At 45.0% G+C, this 17,423-nt stretch overlaps 2 protein-coding genes and 1 non-coding gene across 11 annotated transcripts in view; 1 reads left to right on the plus strand and 2 right to left on the minus strand.

The window, feature by feature from the left end:
* The window catches only part of DCAF8 (DDB1 and CUL4 associated factor 8), a 79,111-nt gene extending 76,351 nt beyond the window's left edge, over positions 1-2,760 (plus strand). For all 4 annotated transcript variants that reach the window (XR_011439104.1, XM_070267992.1, XM_070267993.1 and 1 more), the window contains one exon: positions 1,076-2,760. Coding sequence is in view for 3 of the 4 variants with exons in the window: in XM_070267992.1 (XP_070124093.1) it covers positions 1,076-1,078 (3 nt within the window). In the remaining variant the exon portion in view is untranslated. The remainder of the gene's footprint in view (positions 1-1,075) is intronic.
* ATP1A4 (ATPase Na+/K+ transporting subunit alpha 4) overlaps positions 1-17,423 on the minus strand; it is a 29,109-nt gene that overhangs the window by 8,172 nt on the left and 3,514 nt on the right. For 3 of the 6 annotated variants that reach the window (XM_023640891.2, XM_023640889.2, XM_070267972.1), the window contains 12 exons: positions 16,883-16,996; positions 15,144-15,278; positions 14,747-14,864; positions 11,451-11,719; positions 9,776-9,974; positions 9,431-9,540; positions 9,097-9,231; positions 6,710-6,899; positions 6,409-6,581; positions 2,250-2,386; positions 1,689-1,839; positions 1,200-1,368 (listed from right to left, as the gene is read on the minus strand). In XM_023640891.2, coding sequence (XP_023496659.1) covers positions 1,200-1,368; positions 1,689-1,839; positions 2,250-2,386; positions 6,409-6,581; positions 6,710-6,899; positions 9,097-9,231; positions 9,431-9,540; positions 9,776-9,974; positions 11,451-11,719; positions 14,747-14,864; positions 15,144-15,278; positions 16,883-16,996 — 1,900 coding nt within the window. Of the gene's footprint in view, positions 1-1,199; positions 1,369-1,688; positions 1,840-2,249; positions 2,387-6,408; positions 6,582-6,709; positions 6,900-9,096; positions 9,232-9,430; positions 9,541-9,704; positions 9,975-11,450; positions 11,720-14,746; positions 14,865-15,143; positions 15,279-16,882; positions 16,997-17,423 lie in introns of all 6 variants that reach the window. The other 3 variants (XM_023640893.2, XM_070267973.1, XM_070267974.1) reach the window with 3 other exon arrangements.
* LOC111773673 (U6 spliceosomal RNA) lies at positions 8,094-8,200 on the minus strand. Its single transcript, XR_002808369.1, has one exon. It is a non-coding gene; the product is annotated as a U6 spliceosomal RNA (small nuclear RNA).

The raw sequence follows: 17,423 nt of genomic DNA on the forward strand, positions 1-17,423 counted from the left end.
AACCTTGGCGGTCCCAGTTTTGTTTCTAAATTATGTGACTATTAATTAAAGCCATGCTTTATGAGGATTCCTTATCTGTGTACTCTTTGTCCTTGGATTCAACATGGCTAATGTCATCTGATCTCTGAAAACTAAGCAGGGTTGGGCCTGGTTAATACTTGGGGATGTCTGAGAACGTTGACATAAAAGCCATTAGAAGATTAAGGCTGACATGGAAAGAGCCTGGGCTTGGGTTCTAATTCCATTTCTGCCATAACTAGCTTCTGACCTTGGGCGCCCCTCACCTCTCTGAGTGTCATTCCTCTTGCCTTGCAAGATGGCTTAAGTCCTTCCCTGGTGACCCTTTCAAAAACCGTAATCCCTCACTGCACTCGTTGCTTTATTTTTTCCCCACTGTATTTATCACCTTTTAATATGCCATACAATTTACCTCATTGTCTGTCACACTCCACTAGAAATTAAGCTACATGAGGGCAGGGATTTGTGTCTTTTTATCCCCCACTGTTATATCCCCAGCATCTAGAAGAGTGCCTGATACAAAGTTGGTGCTCAAAAAATTGAATGGGTACAAAATACTCAGCAAAGTGTCAGGATCATACTAGGTCTCAATAAAATGGTAGCTACTATTATTATGTGAATTGTCCTAGGTTTTAATAAGATAGCAACAGGCAGAAAGCAGGGAGCCTGGGATGCAGAATTCTGGGGTTCTCCTATTCACCAATGGACATTGTCTTCAGAATTCTCTGGGAAAGAGGATGTTTAATTGGGCTCATGCAGTCAATTCATAGGTCAGGCTCCAACTGATCTTGATATGTCAACATCATTCAGGCAACAGGTTCCTAGGGGGCCCTCCTGAGATTGTGGAGTATGGAGTAGTTCCAGGGGTATGGCTACATCTTGGAACTTGCTGTAGACCTACTTGAATCTCTGCGAAGAAGTAGGAAGATACCATGCTATACCACAGTCCCAGTCTCCCTCACAAATCTGGACTTTCCTCCAGTCTCATAATAAAGGGCTCCTGAAAGTGATGTTCTAAGTACCAAATGAATCTAATTTGTAAAAATTTGTCTTACAGTGATTTTTCCCAGTCTGTACAGGACCATGGAGGTTGGATGATGGGCAAAAGGAATGAGAGTAATATATACCAACTTTCGCCTGAGTCTGAAGTAGTCCCAACCCTGGGCACCCTGTTTCCTCACCCTCCTCCACGCCTGTGACAATGGAAGCAAAGTTGTCGTCCAGCAGGATCATGTCTGCTGCCTGCTTAGATACGTCAGAACCAGTGATGCCCATGGCAATGCCAATGTCAGCTTTCTTCAGTGCTGGGGAGTCATTCACGCCATCACCAGTCGCCGCCACAACGTTTCCCTGGGTGAAGCACAGAGGGAGTGAAATAATTATTGTGTCAGATTCAGGACCAGTCCCAAAGATCAATTTGATTTCATCATCCCCTGTTTCTTGATGTAATCATGCTTGATTTGGGCCTCTTGGCCCTTCCTTCACCTGCTCCTCCTGAGATATTAAAACTCTCAGGGAGCCCCCAAACTGATGTCCATCTCAGGAGTTTGAGATGGGATGTTCTCTGCAGGCTCTTCTAGCCCAGCCCACATGTTCCTCTGCTTGATTTGGGGCTGGGCTATGCCACATGATTTCTGCCAGATTCCTCGAGCCTCCTTTTTCTCCCTTACCTGCCTCTGACATCCCTCTACGATTATGAGTTTCTGCTGAGGGGAGGTTCTAGCAAACACAATCTCAGTGTAGTTTCGGAGAATCTCATCAAGCTGCGCTGAGCTCATATCCTTTAGGTCTGAGCCGTGCACCACAATGGCTTTGACATCCCTGGGGGGAAAAGAATTTCAGAAAGCTAGTTCAGAGTGTTGAGAATTTACCAGGGGCCCTGGTGCCCTCTAACCAACCTTTACTATAACCTCCTTATTTCTCTTTCAACTCAATCTCATCACTTGTCCCCAGCCATTCACTGTCCCCAGATTGACACATTGCATCTCCTCCCTTTTCTCCCAACCACTCCTCCCTTTTCTCTACCTCTTTCTTTGTCCAACTTCCTCTGAAAATCCACTGACATGGTCACTTGGTCATTTTCCTATTATGTTTTACTTTGCAATAAGTAAACCCTGCACATACTACCTACTAAAGGAGGCTCTAAGAACTTTAGTAAGTGGGATCTAGGTGGGGCAGGCTGAGAGGATGGAGGAAAAAAATGGCAGATCTGAGTCTTTTAGGGCTCTCACCTGCTATCGATCTGCCTGACATGGACCTTGAGCTGGGCAGTAGTGTCCTCTGCAGTCTCGGTGCCTTCTGAAATGATGCCCACACCCTTGGCAATGGCCTTGGCTGTAATGGGATGATCCCCTGTTACCATAATCACCTGAATTGGGAGAGGAGGGAAGAGGAGCAGAATCATCTTCAGGGAGGTGCCTGGAGCCTTCACCATTCTAAGAACTAACAGATCACTGCTTCCATTCCACAGGGTTTTAGTAGCTCATTCCCAAGAACTTGTGCTATAGATAAAAAATCTCGCTACTGTGGCTTTAACCCTCTAGAGTGGGTCAGGACCAACAGACCATAAAACACAGGACAGTTTGGGTTCTATGCTTCCCAGGAATACATCAGGGATTTGGGTGTTTTACTATATTTAGAATTTTGTTTAATTGCTCTAGAAGTTATTCTGCTGCTTTAAGCTCAAAGACAGAAACACCTACACATGGAACAAGTGGTAATAAAGGAACGTCTGGAATAATCCATCTGCCTAGCAAAATTTCATCTAGGTCCAGGTGCATTCTGGTTCTCATTCTTCCTCTCATCTTCCACTGTCCCCCTGCAGCCTCTGGGTTCCAGCCATTTTTTGGATACCTGGACCAGCCCTAGTCTGGTCCCATTCCTCCCCAAAGATCAGGGGCCTGAGCTCTCTGCTTCCCTAGCATTCTGTTCTTTCTGTATTTCTGCACTTGTCACTTCTCGATATGGTGATGGCTTGTCTGTCTCTCTCCCCTACTGGACTGTGAGCTCCCCAGGAATGTGGCCACGTCTCTGATTCCTTGTTAAGTTTCCTGCCCTTGCACAATGCCTAGCACATAGTAATCCATCAACAAACAATTATCAAACGAAGGAATGATGGCTTCCTGGGAACCACTGCCCATGGTTCCCACTGCCCTCCCAGCACACAATTTTGCAGTCTCTGATGGGAGGAAAAAGGAAACTATGTGACCATGACCTAACTATCCAACTGCTTGCAGGAGCAGAGGCCCTGAAAAGGTCAGTCTGTTTACTTTTAGAGCATGGAAGTGAGCCTTGAAGGAGTTTTCCTGTGAGCCCTCATCATTCCGCACTGGCACCCCTGGCGTACTGGAAGAAGACAACTAAGCTGAGATTCCCAGAGACTCAGGAAAGTCCCACTATGAGCTGTTACCCACACCACTGATTTTGAGGATCCTGGTTCAACTTCAGGGCACTGGATCCTCACCAAGCTTGGCCTGTGGGGCACAGGGTAACTGGTTAGGATCTGGGAGGGAACTGCATATAAGGTTAGAAGATTCCCGATATGATTCAGACTGAGCCCTCAGTGATGCCTTTCAGGTTCGCAGTGCCCTGACAGCTTCCCAGTGGCTCATCAAAGTGACCTGGGACCTGTAGGACAGGTATGGTATCATCCTGATACATTCCTGGTACCTAGCCCAGTTTGACTATTCAAATGTCCTGTTCTATCGTAGTTTCTGGAAGTACCACCTCCATGCTGGGCTGGAGAAATAAAAACACAAAGTCAATCACCCCGGGAGTGAGTTCCTAGGACCCAATTTCACAGAGCATTGAGATGCATGCATACAATAGAAGCGTAGTTCCACAGAGAATGGCTCCCTTTGAAGTAAAGGGCATCTGGTAGTTTCTGGAATTCATCAAATACTAAAGGAATTTCATTTCCAGCTTCTTGGTGCTGACTATACCTCTGATGTTCCCACGCAGCCTTGCAAGCTGCTCTCTTGTTCCCTTGTACCCGCTTCCCCCAGCTCGGACCCATCTGAGAGAAACGTTCCAGTGTTGGTGACATTACTGTAGGCCCTCACTGCTTGACTGCAAGAACTGACTGCAGTTCTTAAAGGAGGCCAGCTTCACAGCAGGGGCCAAGTATCTTCATACTGCTGAGAGCCTCAGTTAGTGGCAAATATAATGGGCTCATTTTATTTTAGTTTTTTTTTTTTAAGATTGGCACCTGAGCTAACAATTGTGGCCAATCTTCTTTTTTTCTTTTCCTGCTTTTTCTGCCCAAATCTCCACCATACATAGTTGCATATTTTTTCAGTTGTGGGTCCTTCTAGTTGTGGCATGTGGGATGCCGCCTCAGCATGGCCTGATGAGTGATGTCCACGCCCAGGATTCGAATGGGCGAAACCCTGGGCTGCCAAAGCAGAGTGTACGAACTTAACCGCTTGGCCACAGGGCCGGCCCTTATTTTAGTTTATTAAAATCACATTTCTTCCAAAGGCCTGAGCACATGGCTCTACCTGGGAAATCCCAGTCCCACACTCATTCCCTTCTAAAAACTTTGCTACCATGCAATCATTATCTGACGTCTTTAAGCAGCCTTGTAACATTTGTCAGTTCTGCATCAACACCATTTTGGAGCTGACCCTGGAAGAGTCTACCCTATGGGACAACACCATGTATGTTCATTACAGTTTGTCCTCCTTGAAGGATGGCATCATGTGTATGTCCTACACTTCCCTATAGGGAAAAAGTGATGATTCAAACTTCCTCACCAAGTCTGCCAAATTTCTGTCAGCTTAGAGTCCAGAAGAAGTAAGAAATTATAATGAGACCTGTAAACCTATAACCAGAACAAGGACTGGCCCAGAAAGCACTGAGACCTCCTGCTTCAGCTGCCAGCTTGAGGCCAGCAGCGAGTGTCCTCCTCAGACTACCATGGGCTCACTCTGCCTCAGGCTGTGATGACATCCTGATCTGGTAACCATCCTGGCTAAAATCACCCTCTCATCTCTGTTTGGACCTCCCTACCTGTAGGCATAATTGTAACTCTCTTCTTGCTAATGGGATCCATAAATTCTCAGATGAAAAATTTTAGACTACACCCACAATGTTATTCTCCATTCTAAGAGCACACCTCAAAGCTCAGAAAATTCACATGAACCCCTTCTCCACTGATGACCCACAATATGATGTGGTAGCTTATAGAACCATGGGGCAATATCAAGATAACTTGGTTATCCTACACAGATATGTTACAATAATGCTTCTCTGTAAAGAACTATACCACCCCAAACATCTTATAGTAATTAAGGAATTCACTCAGAATAATATCCTACATCTATTCCTTGGTTCCCACTCTACTGACTAATCATTAAACTTAGCGAGCCCCAGGCTGCCCCCAGACAAACTGCCAAAACTCAAAAGTCTAAGATAAATCTAGCTCTAACAGATAGCATCTAGTTCTCCTTAAATACCTCCAACACCCGCCCCTCAACCTGCCCTCCCCCAAGTCCAGGATCCAGAATATCAGGTATGAGCAGGGAAGGTGTCAATATCTAATCTATGAAGATGTATATGCGTCTTAGACTCTGACCTGGGAAACGTGGGTTATGGAACATCTCAGAATTAGAGGAATTCTGCTGCTATCCCGTGAAGTCCAAGGCCCACCCAGACCAAAGAGGAATCCCCACCTCTGAGCTTGTTCTGCAGCTGTGTTCACTCTTGGACCAGTTCATTTGGTTTTTAGCTTTTACTCCTGGACATATACTGGTTAGTGCAGTTGCTCACTCCCGTCAGATCCATTGAGGGCCCCCAGCTCTCAATATTTCATTCTCACTATTGCCTGCTCCAGACCCCCGGCCCACTTGGCCTCACCCTTTCTACAACCCATCCCAGCAGCACATTCACATGATATCTTCTAGCACTTTGCTACTCCTAGTGTGGTCTGCAGACCAACAGCAAGAGCATCACCTGGGAGCTTGTTAGAAATGCAGAATCTCAGGGTGTCCTAGACATACTGAATCAAGATTTGCATTCCAACAAAACCCCTAGGTGATTCACAGTGTCCTAGGACACTGGTTCTCAAACTTGTCTGCATGTTGGAACCTCTAGGAAAGTTGTTAGAAATACAGATGCCTGGGTGCCACCTTGAGAGTTTCTAATTTAATGGGTCTCAGTGTGGCCTAGGCATCAGATTTTTAAAGCTCCCCTGGTGATTCTCACGTTCAATGCAGGACAGGATTCTGACTATAAAGGAAACTTACTATGAGATTCTCTCTTGAGGCTAAAAATTATAAGCTCAAGGAAACAGAAATCAATTCAATTAGACCAAGATTATTAAGAAGCTACTCTGTGCGAGGCTTTCTACTGTTGCTCCAATTTGTGAGTTTCTGGGATGGTCAAGTTTACCTTAATCCCTGCACTACGACACTTGCACACAGCCTCAGGCACGGCAGGTCGGGGAGGGTCAATCATGGATATGAGCCCCACAAAACAAAAGTTTTCCATGGGAAAATTGACTTCATCTGTATTAAACTTGAATCCCTTGGAGAAGGTATTAGGCAGATTCAAGAAGCAGAACCCTGGAGAGAAACAGAAGGAGGGACCAGTAGTCACTCAGCTATGTCCCTATCCTGTTCACCCCAACATCCTAGATTTTTCACCCCACGGACAACGGCATTCTTTCAAGGCTTCTCCCACAGCCCCTCACCTAGCACGCGTTCCCCCAGACCTCCTAGTTCCAAGTAAGCATTTTGGAAGGCTTCTTTCATTTCCTCGTCCATTGAATACTCCTGCCCATTCAGAAGATAACTAGAGCAAAACGCCAAAATCCTCTCAGGAGCCCCCTTCATCAAGAGCACGTGGGTCTGGGAGCTGTCCTCCCGCAGGTGGATGGATATCTAGGAGAGGAGAGGAAGCATCAATGGAACAGGAGAGAGCAAGGGGCAGGGACAAAAAGCACGGGAAAGGTCTTTGAGGGTAAAACCGACAGGCAACCTGTTTCATACCCTCCACCTCCTTGATCCCCTCACCCCAACAGAGTCCCCCCACCCCCAGGCGAATCTGACCCACTGTTGAGCCCTCCTCCTTCCCAGGAAACCCCAGCCTGGTATTTGCACTCAAATCTCTCTTATCTTCTCAGCCAGAATGGAAGCTGAGGGCAGAGCCAGGCTCTTTCTTTCCCTGCTTCCTCTGCCTGGATGGCTCCAGAGCAGCAGGAGTGGGGCTGGCAAAGACAGCTGAGTAGACAGGAAAGAAAAAAATGTCATGTTCTAGGGCCACCAGGAATGCCTTATAGCTTTATGATCTCAGGTCAGTCCATTTAATCTCTCAAAACCTTAGTTGCTTTGATAAAACATAGACGGTCTGTGTTGCTTAATTCATTGGGTTTTTATCAGACACAATATTTGTAAAAGAAACTTTGAAAACTCTGAAGCACAATTCAAACATAGGTTAGTCATTCTAGTCCCCTTGCCACTCTCTTCTAAAAGCCGTAGGGAGTGAAAGTAGCCAGTGGGATTTTCTTGGCGCCTCCCCCAAGCAAGCCCGGCCAGAGCCAGTGGCTGGTGGGCTGGCCAGCAAACTGGGTGGACCACAGAGGAAGATTTTACCATTTCAACTTGATACTCAATAGCTCAGAAAAGGCACTAATGTAGTCATTTTGAGGAAAGTTGCTATTTTGTTGGACGTCCCAACAAATGTCGTGGATGTGTTTTGCTTTAATTTTGAATCATGTGGAGGGAGAAGTAGCTAATTCTTTCCAGTCAAAAGCTTTAATCGGGCCCTGCCAAGCACAAAATTCCTGTCTGGTTAGGGAGGCCACTAAACATCAGAAAAAGTGGAAAGAAGTTTGCAGTGTGGGCTTAGGAGGCCTATCTTATTACACTGACTGAAAGCCAGTTGAGACAAAAAACTACGGCTTTGCTTTTTAACTCTTACTTGCTCAGTGTTCAGTGTGAAAATACAGGTAATTGGGTTTCTAAAAATCTATACGGCTTTTGTTATTTTATAATGGTTTTCTTTTTGGTTACAAATTTTTTTTTCCATGTGATGAAAGCTTTTAAGATCTACTCTCTTAGTAACTTTCAAGTACAAAAATATGAAAATGTTTCACGAATTTTCGTGTCATCCTTGTGCAAGGACCATGCTAGTCTTCTCTGTATTGTCCCAGTTTTAGTATATATGCTGCTGAAGCGAGCAGTATTATGTGTTTCTTAAGACAGAAAAACAAAACTGACTTTTGGGAGTCTCCTTTCTTGTCTGTTACCCACTCCTGAACGTCTGACCTTTACGGTAGTACGTGAACTCGGAGACTTCCACTCCCCTGAGCAAACGTGACTGCTCCCTAGCATTCCAACCTTCGCTGGCCAAGCTCCACTCACGCTAACACCCCATTCCCTACTTTCCACCATAACCCGCTCTTTAAACTGTGCCAGGATTCTCATGGGGGACATAAATACTGGCTTTCCTGTCCCTCTCATGGATTTTATTGCTAGTGCCACCACTGTCCCTCACTCAGCATTTCTCCTTCTCTTGTCACTCCTACCTGGATAACGGACAAAATGTTCCTGAGAAATGAAAAAAAACTTCACAAACCTGCTGGAGACCCCTGCTGGCCTACCTGAGGGCAGCTGCTAGAGCTGCAGGCATGGAATGAAAGGAATTATTTGATGACTAATGAAATAAGGCGCCTCAGGGAAGTGTCTTGCAAATCCAACCTTATTCTGCAATAGCAAACCTCGAGGTGGCCACAGAGATGCCTCCTAACAGCTGCACGCGCCTGTAACTGACTTTCACCAACCAGCCTTTGCTACCTACAGACATTTCAGAGAGCATTTTACGACTTGCTCTCTCCACAAGTGGCACAGCCCCAAGCTCGCTTAGGCCTGAACATCTCTTCCTTTATCACCTACTGCTCCCTCACCTGTTTGTCACATACTCTTGAGGTGAGCCTTCCTCTTAAGTGGGATGCAGGTTATCCACTGACTCTGTTCTACCGCTCAGAGGTGAGGCTGAAGGCAAAGGCAGTGCTCCCACTTCCCCGGATGAGGAGCCCATCCCCCCACTACCATTCTCTTTCCTTTGTTGGTTCTATACCTGGTACTTGTTGGTAGAATTAAAGGGAATCTCTGCCACCTTGGGGCTTTTCTCTCTCATCTCCTTCACAGAGCTGTAAGACTGCTCGATGAACTTGAGGAGGGCTGACTCAGAAGCATCCCCTGTTGTCGCCCGCTGCCGGGATGGGTTTTGTATCGTAAGCTTGAGGGGCGTGGCACCTGGGCTTGCCCGTGGTGGCGACAAGGAGAGGGGCAGAGTGGGGAGGGAGTACCTGTGGGAAATCACTGAGTGCCAGAAGAGAGATTTTTGGGGAGACAGCGGGTTAGACCCTGGACACTGAGGTACCCTCTACCCTCTTAGGTCTGACTGACACCTTAGCTATGGGAAGGGTCTCCTGATCAGGCTTAAAGTCAGCCCGGTTGCAGAGGCCAGCGATTCGGGCCAGGATAAACCAGGTATCAGAGTCCTTGGCAAATGTATTCACTAGGGAGAAAGAACAGATTTATGAGCAGGGGATAGGAGAGTTTAAAGCAGGGAGTTATTCACAACCTGTTCTGTACCCAAATACTTCACAGAGACCACATTTCCTTTCCTTCATACCTCCCTTCTCTCCACTTACTCTCCAGCTATTTTCTGTCTGGACTCACCATTCACTCTCAGCTCACTCATCACATCCCCCAAATCTTTCCACTCTTGGCCCACCAATGCCACTAGTCACCAGTCTGTTCTTCACTAGTGTCGGCCTCATATGTGGTCTTATCGAACCATAAGTGGGCGACAGTCATGCGGTTCTGGGTGAGGGTGCCCGTCTTGTCAGAGCAGATGATGGAGGTGGAGCCCAGCGTCTCCACCGCCTCCAGGTTCTTCACCAGGCAGTTCTTCTTCGCCATGCGCTTGGCTGTCAGAGTCAGACACACCTAAGGCCAGGAAGAGGGGAGAGAATAAATGGAGAGAAGAGATTGGCTACTTATACCAATTTGTGTTTTGAGAGTCTGATCATTTTTATTGCTATTTCAATTGTTTGTATTTATTTCCCTTGTGTTCCCACCTAGTCATTAGAAATTCCATCTGTGGCTATGGTAAAGGAAATTAGGAAAGTGATCTTGGTTTGTGCTTTATGGCCGAGTTTCAAAACAAGGGTGTATTCCTTTACTAGAGCAGCACAGAGAACGATCACCTTATTCTCCCTGGAATATTCCACTCCCCAGTGAGCCTTTCATTTTTTCTACTCAGCAGCTTCTTTTTTATTCAAGTTCAGGCCACACCTCTTTCTCAAGTCTGACTTTCCAGGGACCACATCCACAGCTAATCTTTTATTGTGGTATAAGATGCTGTGTGTGAAGGGGGTTGTATCAATAGGTAAAAAAAAAAAAGGAAGGGAAAGGAGAAAATGATGAAATTGAGAAGGAATACTGCAGCACTGAAAAGAACTTGAGAAATCATTTAAACCAAAAGATTTTTCTTGACCATAAATTCAATGAAAGTCAAGTATATGGCAAGTTTGTTTTAAAAGTGAACAAATTCTTAGGCTGTGGTTACGTAAGCACAGAATTCTAATCATAGGGTTATGATTTATTTACATATCACTAGTCCTGATGTTTTTGTGCTAGTCTGTCCACACCACAGTGCTATTCTCATTTCTATTTTAAGGATACTGATAAACTAGAGCATACCCCCAAACAGGTGATTAGTTAAGACAAGGGCTCTGAAGACCATGTCATATGAAAAACGGACAAGAGGAAAGGGATTATCTTTCATCCTACCTGGAGAGTTTGAGGGGACATATGGCTGCTGTCAAAAATCTAAAGGGTAGTTTGTAGAAGAATTGACTCATTTTGTGTTTCCTCAGGTGGGAAAACTGGGATCAAACAGGGAATCATATTTCTGCTCAACACAATGAAATCTAACTAGAGCAATCCAACAATGAAATGAACTGAGACATTACTAGAAATAATCATCATCTCCCAGAGACTTTATAAAGGATATTCAGCATTGGTTGAAAGGTTGAATTTATATGGGCTTTGAAGTCCTTTCCAATAAAATCGTACAATTCTAAACTAATCTTCCTCTATAAACTGATGAATTGAGTCCTGGGGACGTTAAGTGATTTGGCTAAATTCACTACCCAGGACACCTGGAACTAGAACTTCTTCCCAGTGACTTAGAATCAAATGCTGTCTGCATCACAACTCACTTCCTCTCTCCTTGAGAAGAAAGAGAAAGAGAAGGCACCAGAAAATGTGGGTGGAGGAAGTCAATCTAATTTGGGAACTAAATGATTTTACACCTGTATACATGTCAGGTGATGTTCAACAACAAAAGAGATCCTAGTTATTTCATTTCCCTGGGTCTGTTTGTCTGCCCTGAGGCCACCCTTCACCCTGGCTACTCACGGTGACAGTAACCAGCAGCCCCTCAGGCACATTGGCCACAATGATGCCAATAAGAAAAATGACAGCCTTCAGCCAGCTGTAGCCCAACATGAGCGAGAGCCCAAAGAAAGAGACACCAAGGAAGACGGCCACCATTGTGATTATATGGATGAAGTGTTTGATCTCAGTAGCAATGGGGGTCTGGCCAACTGCTAGTCCTGATGTCAGCGAGGCAATGCGGCCCATCACTGTGGAGTCTCCTGTAGCAATCACAATGCCCCGGGCTGTTCCTGCGGATGAAGGCGGAAGTCTGAATTGGGAAGTCTGTTGGGTTTGGTTCCTACAAGGAGAAAGCTGTCAGTGGTCAAAAACAAGGTTGAAACTCAAGGCCCTGTGAAAGGTTCTTATGTTGTATTATCCTCATATTTAGTTTAGACAGATAAGGGTCTCCTAGTCCGAGAAGCCTCTGAAGAGATTTCACAGCTCTCCAGAGATACCCAAGTTTATTGCCTAATTGCCTTCACTGTCAAGAAGGTCTTCATCACACTTAATCTAAATATCTTCTATTGTCTCTATATTTCTTATTTTGCCCTCAGCAGCTAAACAGTGTCTAGATCTGCAAGAATAGTGGTTATGCTTCTGCTAGAGTCCTATCTTCCAATATCCCCTTCTCCTCTAACCCAGTGACTCTTAACCAGGGGCAATTTGCCCTCCAGGAGACAATGGCCATTTCTGAAGGTATTTTGGGTTGTCACAACTGGAGTGGGAAGGAGTTGGTACTAGCATCTAGTGTGCAGAGGGCAGGGATCCCGCTAAACATCCTGCAGTTCACAGGAGCCCTCCTCTCCCACTATAACAAAGGATTATCCTGCCCAAGTGTCAGTAGTGCCAGGGTTGCAACACCCTGCTATGACCTGAGCCCCTCCCTGCTTTGCTGGCTAGAGCCAGTCTGACCCCTGCTGGGGAGCACAGGTCCTAACAGCTGGGCTTCGGGGCTTTTCTCTCCAACACTGCCCTTGAGTCAGAAGGGAAGCATGGCCATCATGTTTGGCTTTACATACATCATGCAGGACACTCACCTACACAGCTTGAAATGAGGGGCCCCACAAGGTTCCTTGCTCAAAATAACCCTTACTGCTTTATCATATGGCTGAAATTTCTACCATTAAAGTTACAGTCAGATTCACCCAGAAAAGAAACGTATTATAGAAATAGCACTTATTTTAGAATCAGAAAGACTGAAACTGTTTGCCCTGGGGCAAGTTACTTAAACTCTTTGAGACTCAGGTTTCCTCATCTTTAAAATGGGATGAAAGCACCTACAAAGCTGCAAGAATGAAATGTTTTTAGAAGAGCCCAGAGCAGGGTTGGGCACATAGTAGGCACTCAACTATTCGTTTCTTTCTTTTCTTCATTTAGATGAAATTAGGGTCTCCAGAAGGACAGATATAAAATCACACGTGTGACTTGTGGGGGTGGCTCGAATCTGGCAGGCCCCACAGACATAACACAGGGTAGCTGGTCCATTCCCAAGGTCACCTTCAGCTACACGCGTCTGAGAGCAGGTCTTGCTCAGATAGCAGACAGGTCAGGTCAATGTTCTGCAGAAGAGTAATTCTGGAAAGCTTCACAGTGTGAGGCACTCTCTGAGATGAGCTTCAGACAGATTAAGCCTTGCGAAAGGAAGATACTGAAATAATTGAGAGGTGCTGAGAGGGTGTTATGTTTTGAGGGGGGTAGAGTATGGTGTCACCTCCATCTATTTTGCCATGGTTTGGTTTAGTCTAGTTCTTCGTTTCTATTGCTTCTGCTATGGTTTCCCCATGCTTGGCCATATACACCTTCTGTATATTGTCAGAGAAACAGCTTAGGCCTCTGTGAAGGTGCATGAGAACTCAAAGAGAGATTTTGTACCAGAAGCCCCATCAAGGTCCACAGTGATGAAAGCAGGGAGGCAGGGTTCTAGAAGAGAGGTTAAAGTTATGCTACTAGTTTACAGATTGCATAGAAATTCCTCAGTTTAAAAGTTAAGAGCTCCTTCAACCTAGCTCCACCCTCTTGGCCACATCTTAGATCCCACCAGTCTCCTCTTAGAGCCTCCTGTATTCTAGCCAGACCCTTGTGTCTCAGATGGAATGCCACCACCACTTTCTCCCTTATCTGAAGCATATACTTTGCTGACCAAAAAACCTACTTTGGAAGGACAAATCTGAGCAAATTTATTCCTAAAATTTAACAATAGAAATTTAGTGTTTTTGAAGGAAGCTTGCTAACTTGTATCTTTCCATACAAATTTTCTTAAATATATTTTATTTTCTAGATGGGTTCTTCTTCAGTCTTAATGTTACTCTTATCCTTTAAGGTATTTCCACGTTAAATAATTTTATTACCAGAGAGGTCATTAGCAAGTGTTATTCCAGATGAGGGTCTGTAGAAAGAGCATGGGCTGTGGAGACAGAGCTCCATGAGAATCCTTGATCCTCCTCTTTTTGGTTGAGTTGTGCTCTTGGACACTGCATTTAATTTCTTTGAACCTTAGTCTTTCATGTGTAAAATAGGAATAATATCTGCTGTATAATGTTCTGAGAATCAGAGTTATCTGTAGCACTTGACACATAGTAGGCATTCCATTAAAAAATAGCTATTTCTTAGATGCTCAAACACTTATCCTTAAACACGAATAATGGTTTTCATGTGTGTTCCAGACAGTCTTGCAGGCCTCCTTAAGGGGAAAGGATGAAGAAAAGGTTGACATAATGATATTGAGTCCATTGTTAGCACCTCGGCCAGACTGCCTCCCAGTTGAAGGATATCCTAGATTCTAGGAGCTAAGCCAAAGTGTGAGTGGCACCTCTGGTAACAAATGTGCAGTGCCAATACCCTTTCTTGGAATAGTGAGGAGAAGTTAGGGCTTACCTCAGGAAAAGAATGACCTAGCAGGGCTGAATAATTTTCCTCCTTTCTGTGCTATTTTCAGTTCATAGACCATAGACATATTCACTAACTGGAATAATAATAACTAACAATTTTAGGGCACTTACAATGTGTTAGACTTTGTGCTAAGCATTTTATATGTATTATGTCCTTTAATCCACATACAAATCTAAGGGGTGGCGACTTTTATTATCATCCTCGTGCAAATGTGGAAATGATGGCTTTGACCTTTCACCAAAGGTCATACAGGTCATGAGTGATGGAGAACCTAGACAGCATACCAGCTATTACCTACCCTACTACCTTTAGAAGATAGAGAGCTCTGGAAATCTTTGTTTCAATCGCTGCTTTTGAATCTAGGCTATTAATGATGCGATACTCACCTTCCACACAGTTGGTGGAGAAGAAGCAGATGTTTCGGGTCTCTAGAAGGTTCTCATGGGTGAAATGAGGAAAGCGGGACTGGGGCTCTGATTCTCCAGTCAATGATGAATTGTCCACCTGGGATGGGAGGGAGGATAGGTGATAAAATGAGCATGGGACAAAAGATTCATTTATAAAGATGACACATCTTTATCTGCCACCAACATCACCATTATTGACATGCAGGCAGAAACAAATTTACACACCAGTACCTTCTTGTCTCTAACCTCAAATTTTCCCTTGTAACTTTTCAAGGTTCTGAACAATAAGATCATACTTTCTTTAACTGAGCCCAGGTCACTACAGTGCCCTAAGACCATACTTAGTCCCCTCCCAATACTTTCCACCTCCCCTCACCTTACATCCTTGTGCAGAGATAAGGCGGATGTCGGCAGGGATTCGGTCCCCACCCTTCACTTCTACCAGGTCTCCCACTACCACATTTTGTACGTTGATCTGCATCTTTTCTCCACCTCGAATTACCAGAGCTTGCTGTGGGAAGATGGTGCAGGGTCACTTCCAAAGCTTTCTTCTTCTCCCATCCCCGTCCTGGCCTACAACTTCCACTCCTGGTCTCCTTCCTTCTGACTCCCCTTTCTTACACTGTCACTCCGCATCATACTTGACGGTCTCCTTGGGAGATTGCAAATTCTTACCATGGCTGTCTGCAGGGCCCTTTGCAATGTGACTTTGCTGCTCCTCGCGTTAAGAGATGGGGTCTATCTCTCCATCCCTACACTTGGGCTTGGCTATATGGCTTGCTTTGGCCAATAGGACTTTAGCAAATGTGATGCAACCAGAGGCTTAAAAAGTGCTTGCATGTTGGGGTTTGCCCTGTTGTCCCTACCCCTCTGCCACTCTATTGAACAAGCCAGAGCCAGCCTCCTGGAGGAAGAGAGATCATGAAGAGAGAGGCCCCAGCTGTCCCATTCATCTTGGTTGAGACCCCAGACATGTGAATGAGGTCATGTCTGACCATCCAGCACCAGCTAAGGTCAGCCCAGATCAGAAGAACAGCCCAGCTACAGAATTGTGAGAAATAATATGTTTGTCGTTTTGAGCCTCTAAGTTTTGGGGTGGTTAGGCAGCAAAAGCTAACTGATAGTCCAAACTCCTACTTCCATTCTACCAAAACATTTCCCCGGAACTCTTATTCAACAAAGAATTAAGTTATGTTGATACCAAAGGGAGAAGAAGATCCTGGGCTGTAATGCTAGAACATGATCATGTCGCTGGAAAATTTTAAAGCCTGTTTCTTTCCAAGTTTCCAGCCGTGTGCCTAGGAACCTCTTTCTACTGTCATATTATTTCCAGGTACTTTTTATTTGAAAATAATCTAAACTGTCAGAAAAGTTTCAAGAGAAAAAAAATTGTCCCAAGAACACCTGTATAACCTTTACCCAGATTCACCTAGTAACATTTATCCCATTTTCTTTGTCATCCGTTTTCTGTCTCTACATATGTGTGTATGGGAATATTTTTTTCCTGAACTATTTGAGGGTAAGTTACATACCTCATGATCTTTTATCCTACATAGTTCAGTGTGCATTTCCCAAGAATTAGGATATTAAATAACCACAATACAGTTACCGATTTCAGTAAATTTTACATTGATATAACACTTTAATCTACTGTCTCTATTCCAGTTTTGGCAGTTGACCCAATATATCCTTTACAGCATTATTGTCTCCTCCAGCACAGGATTCGGCCTAGGGCCAGGTGTTCCATTTAGTTGCCATGTCTCTTTAGCCTCTTTTAATCTGGAACATTTCCACAGCTGTTCTTTGTTATTAATGTCATTGACATTTAAAGAATCCAGCCTCCTCGACCTCCTTTGCCCTCCCCCTTTTTTTTGAATAGAATGTTCTTATTTAGGGTTTCGGATTATGCTCATTAGACTCGGATTATGCATTCTAGACCAGACTATTCATAGGTGATGTTGTCTCTTTCTCAGGCCTGATAGAGTAAAACCTAAGTGGACCTCACCCTCACTCAGCTCACTCATCATAGGATATAATTCTCCAGGGGACTTACTAATCGTGTATTTGGCTACATACTACACCTCCTCTCACTAGATCCTCCCACACCAATCCTACCTGAGGCACCATGCTCTTAAAAGACTCCATGATCTTGGAGCTCTTGGCCTCCTGATAATAGGAGAAGCAGCCTGTGATGAAGACCACGACAGCTAGTACAATGCCCAGGTACAGCTGGAGTGGGGAAAGAAAGGGCTCATCAGTAGGTCTTTTTCTTCTTCTTCATCCTCAGAAAGTCCGCCTGCAAGGGGAATAGCCATTTCTCCAGGTGGAAGAAACCACTGGACTCAGTTGGAGAGCACGGGGTCTGGGAAGAGTCTGAGACAGGGCCGGCTCACTCGGCTTCCTGGTTTAGGAACCCTAAGCAATAATGAGGGGCCAGCAAAATCCCATGTCTGAGAAGCCCTGTATCTTCCTCTCCAGGAAGGCTATTCATGGGGGGGCAGGGAGGGGGGAGGCAGATCGTGAGGGAGATGGGGAAGAAGGAGATGAAGAGAGAAAATTCCGGGAAAGAGAAAGGGACTGCAAAGTGCTCTGATGATCAGTTGGGAAGGTAATCAAAGGAGAGCAAGTTTCTGGGAAAACCATGTATCTTAGGGAG

Source organism: Equus caballus, chromosome 5 (assembly GCF_041296265.1).
Source record: "Equus caballus isolate H_3958 breed thoroughbred chromosome 5, TB-T2T, whole genome shotgun sequence".
Taxonomy (NCBI): domain Eukaryota; kingdom Metazoa; phylum Chordata; class Mammalia; order Perissodactyla; family Equidae; genus Equus; species Equus caballus.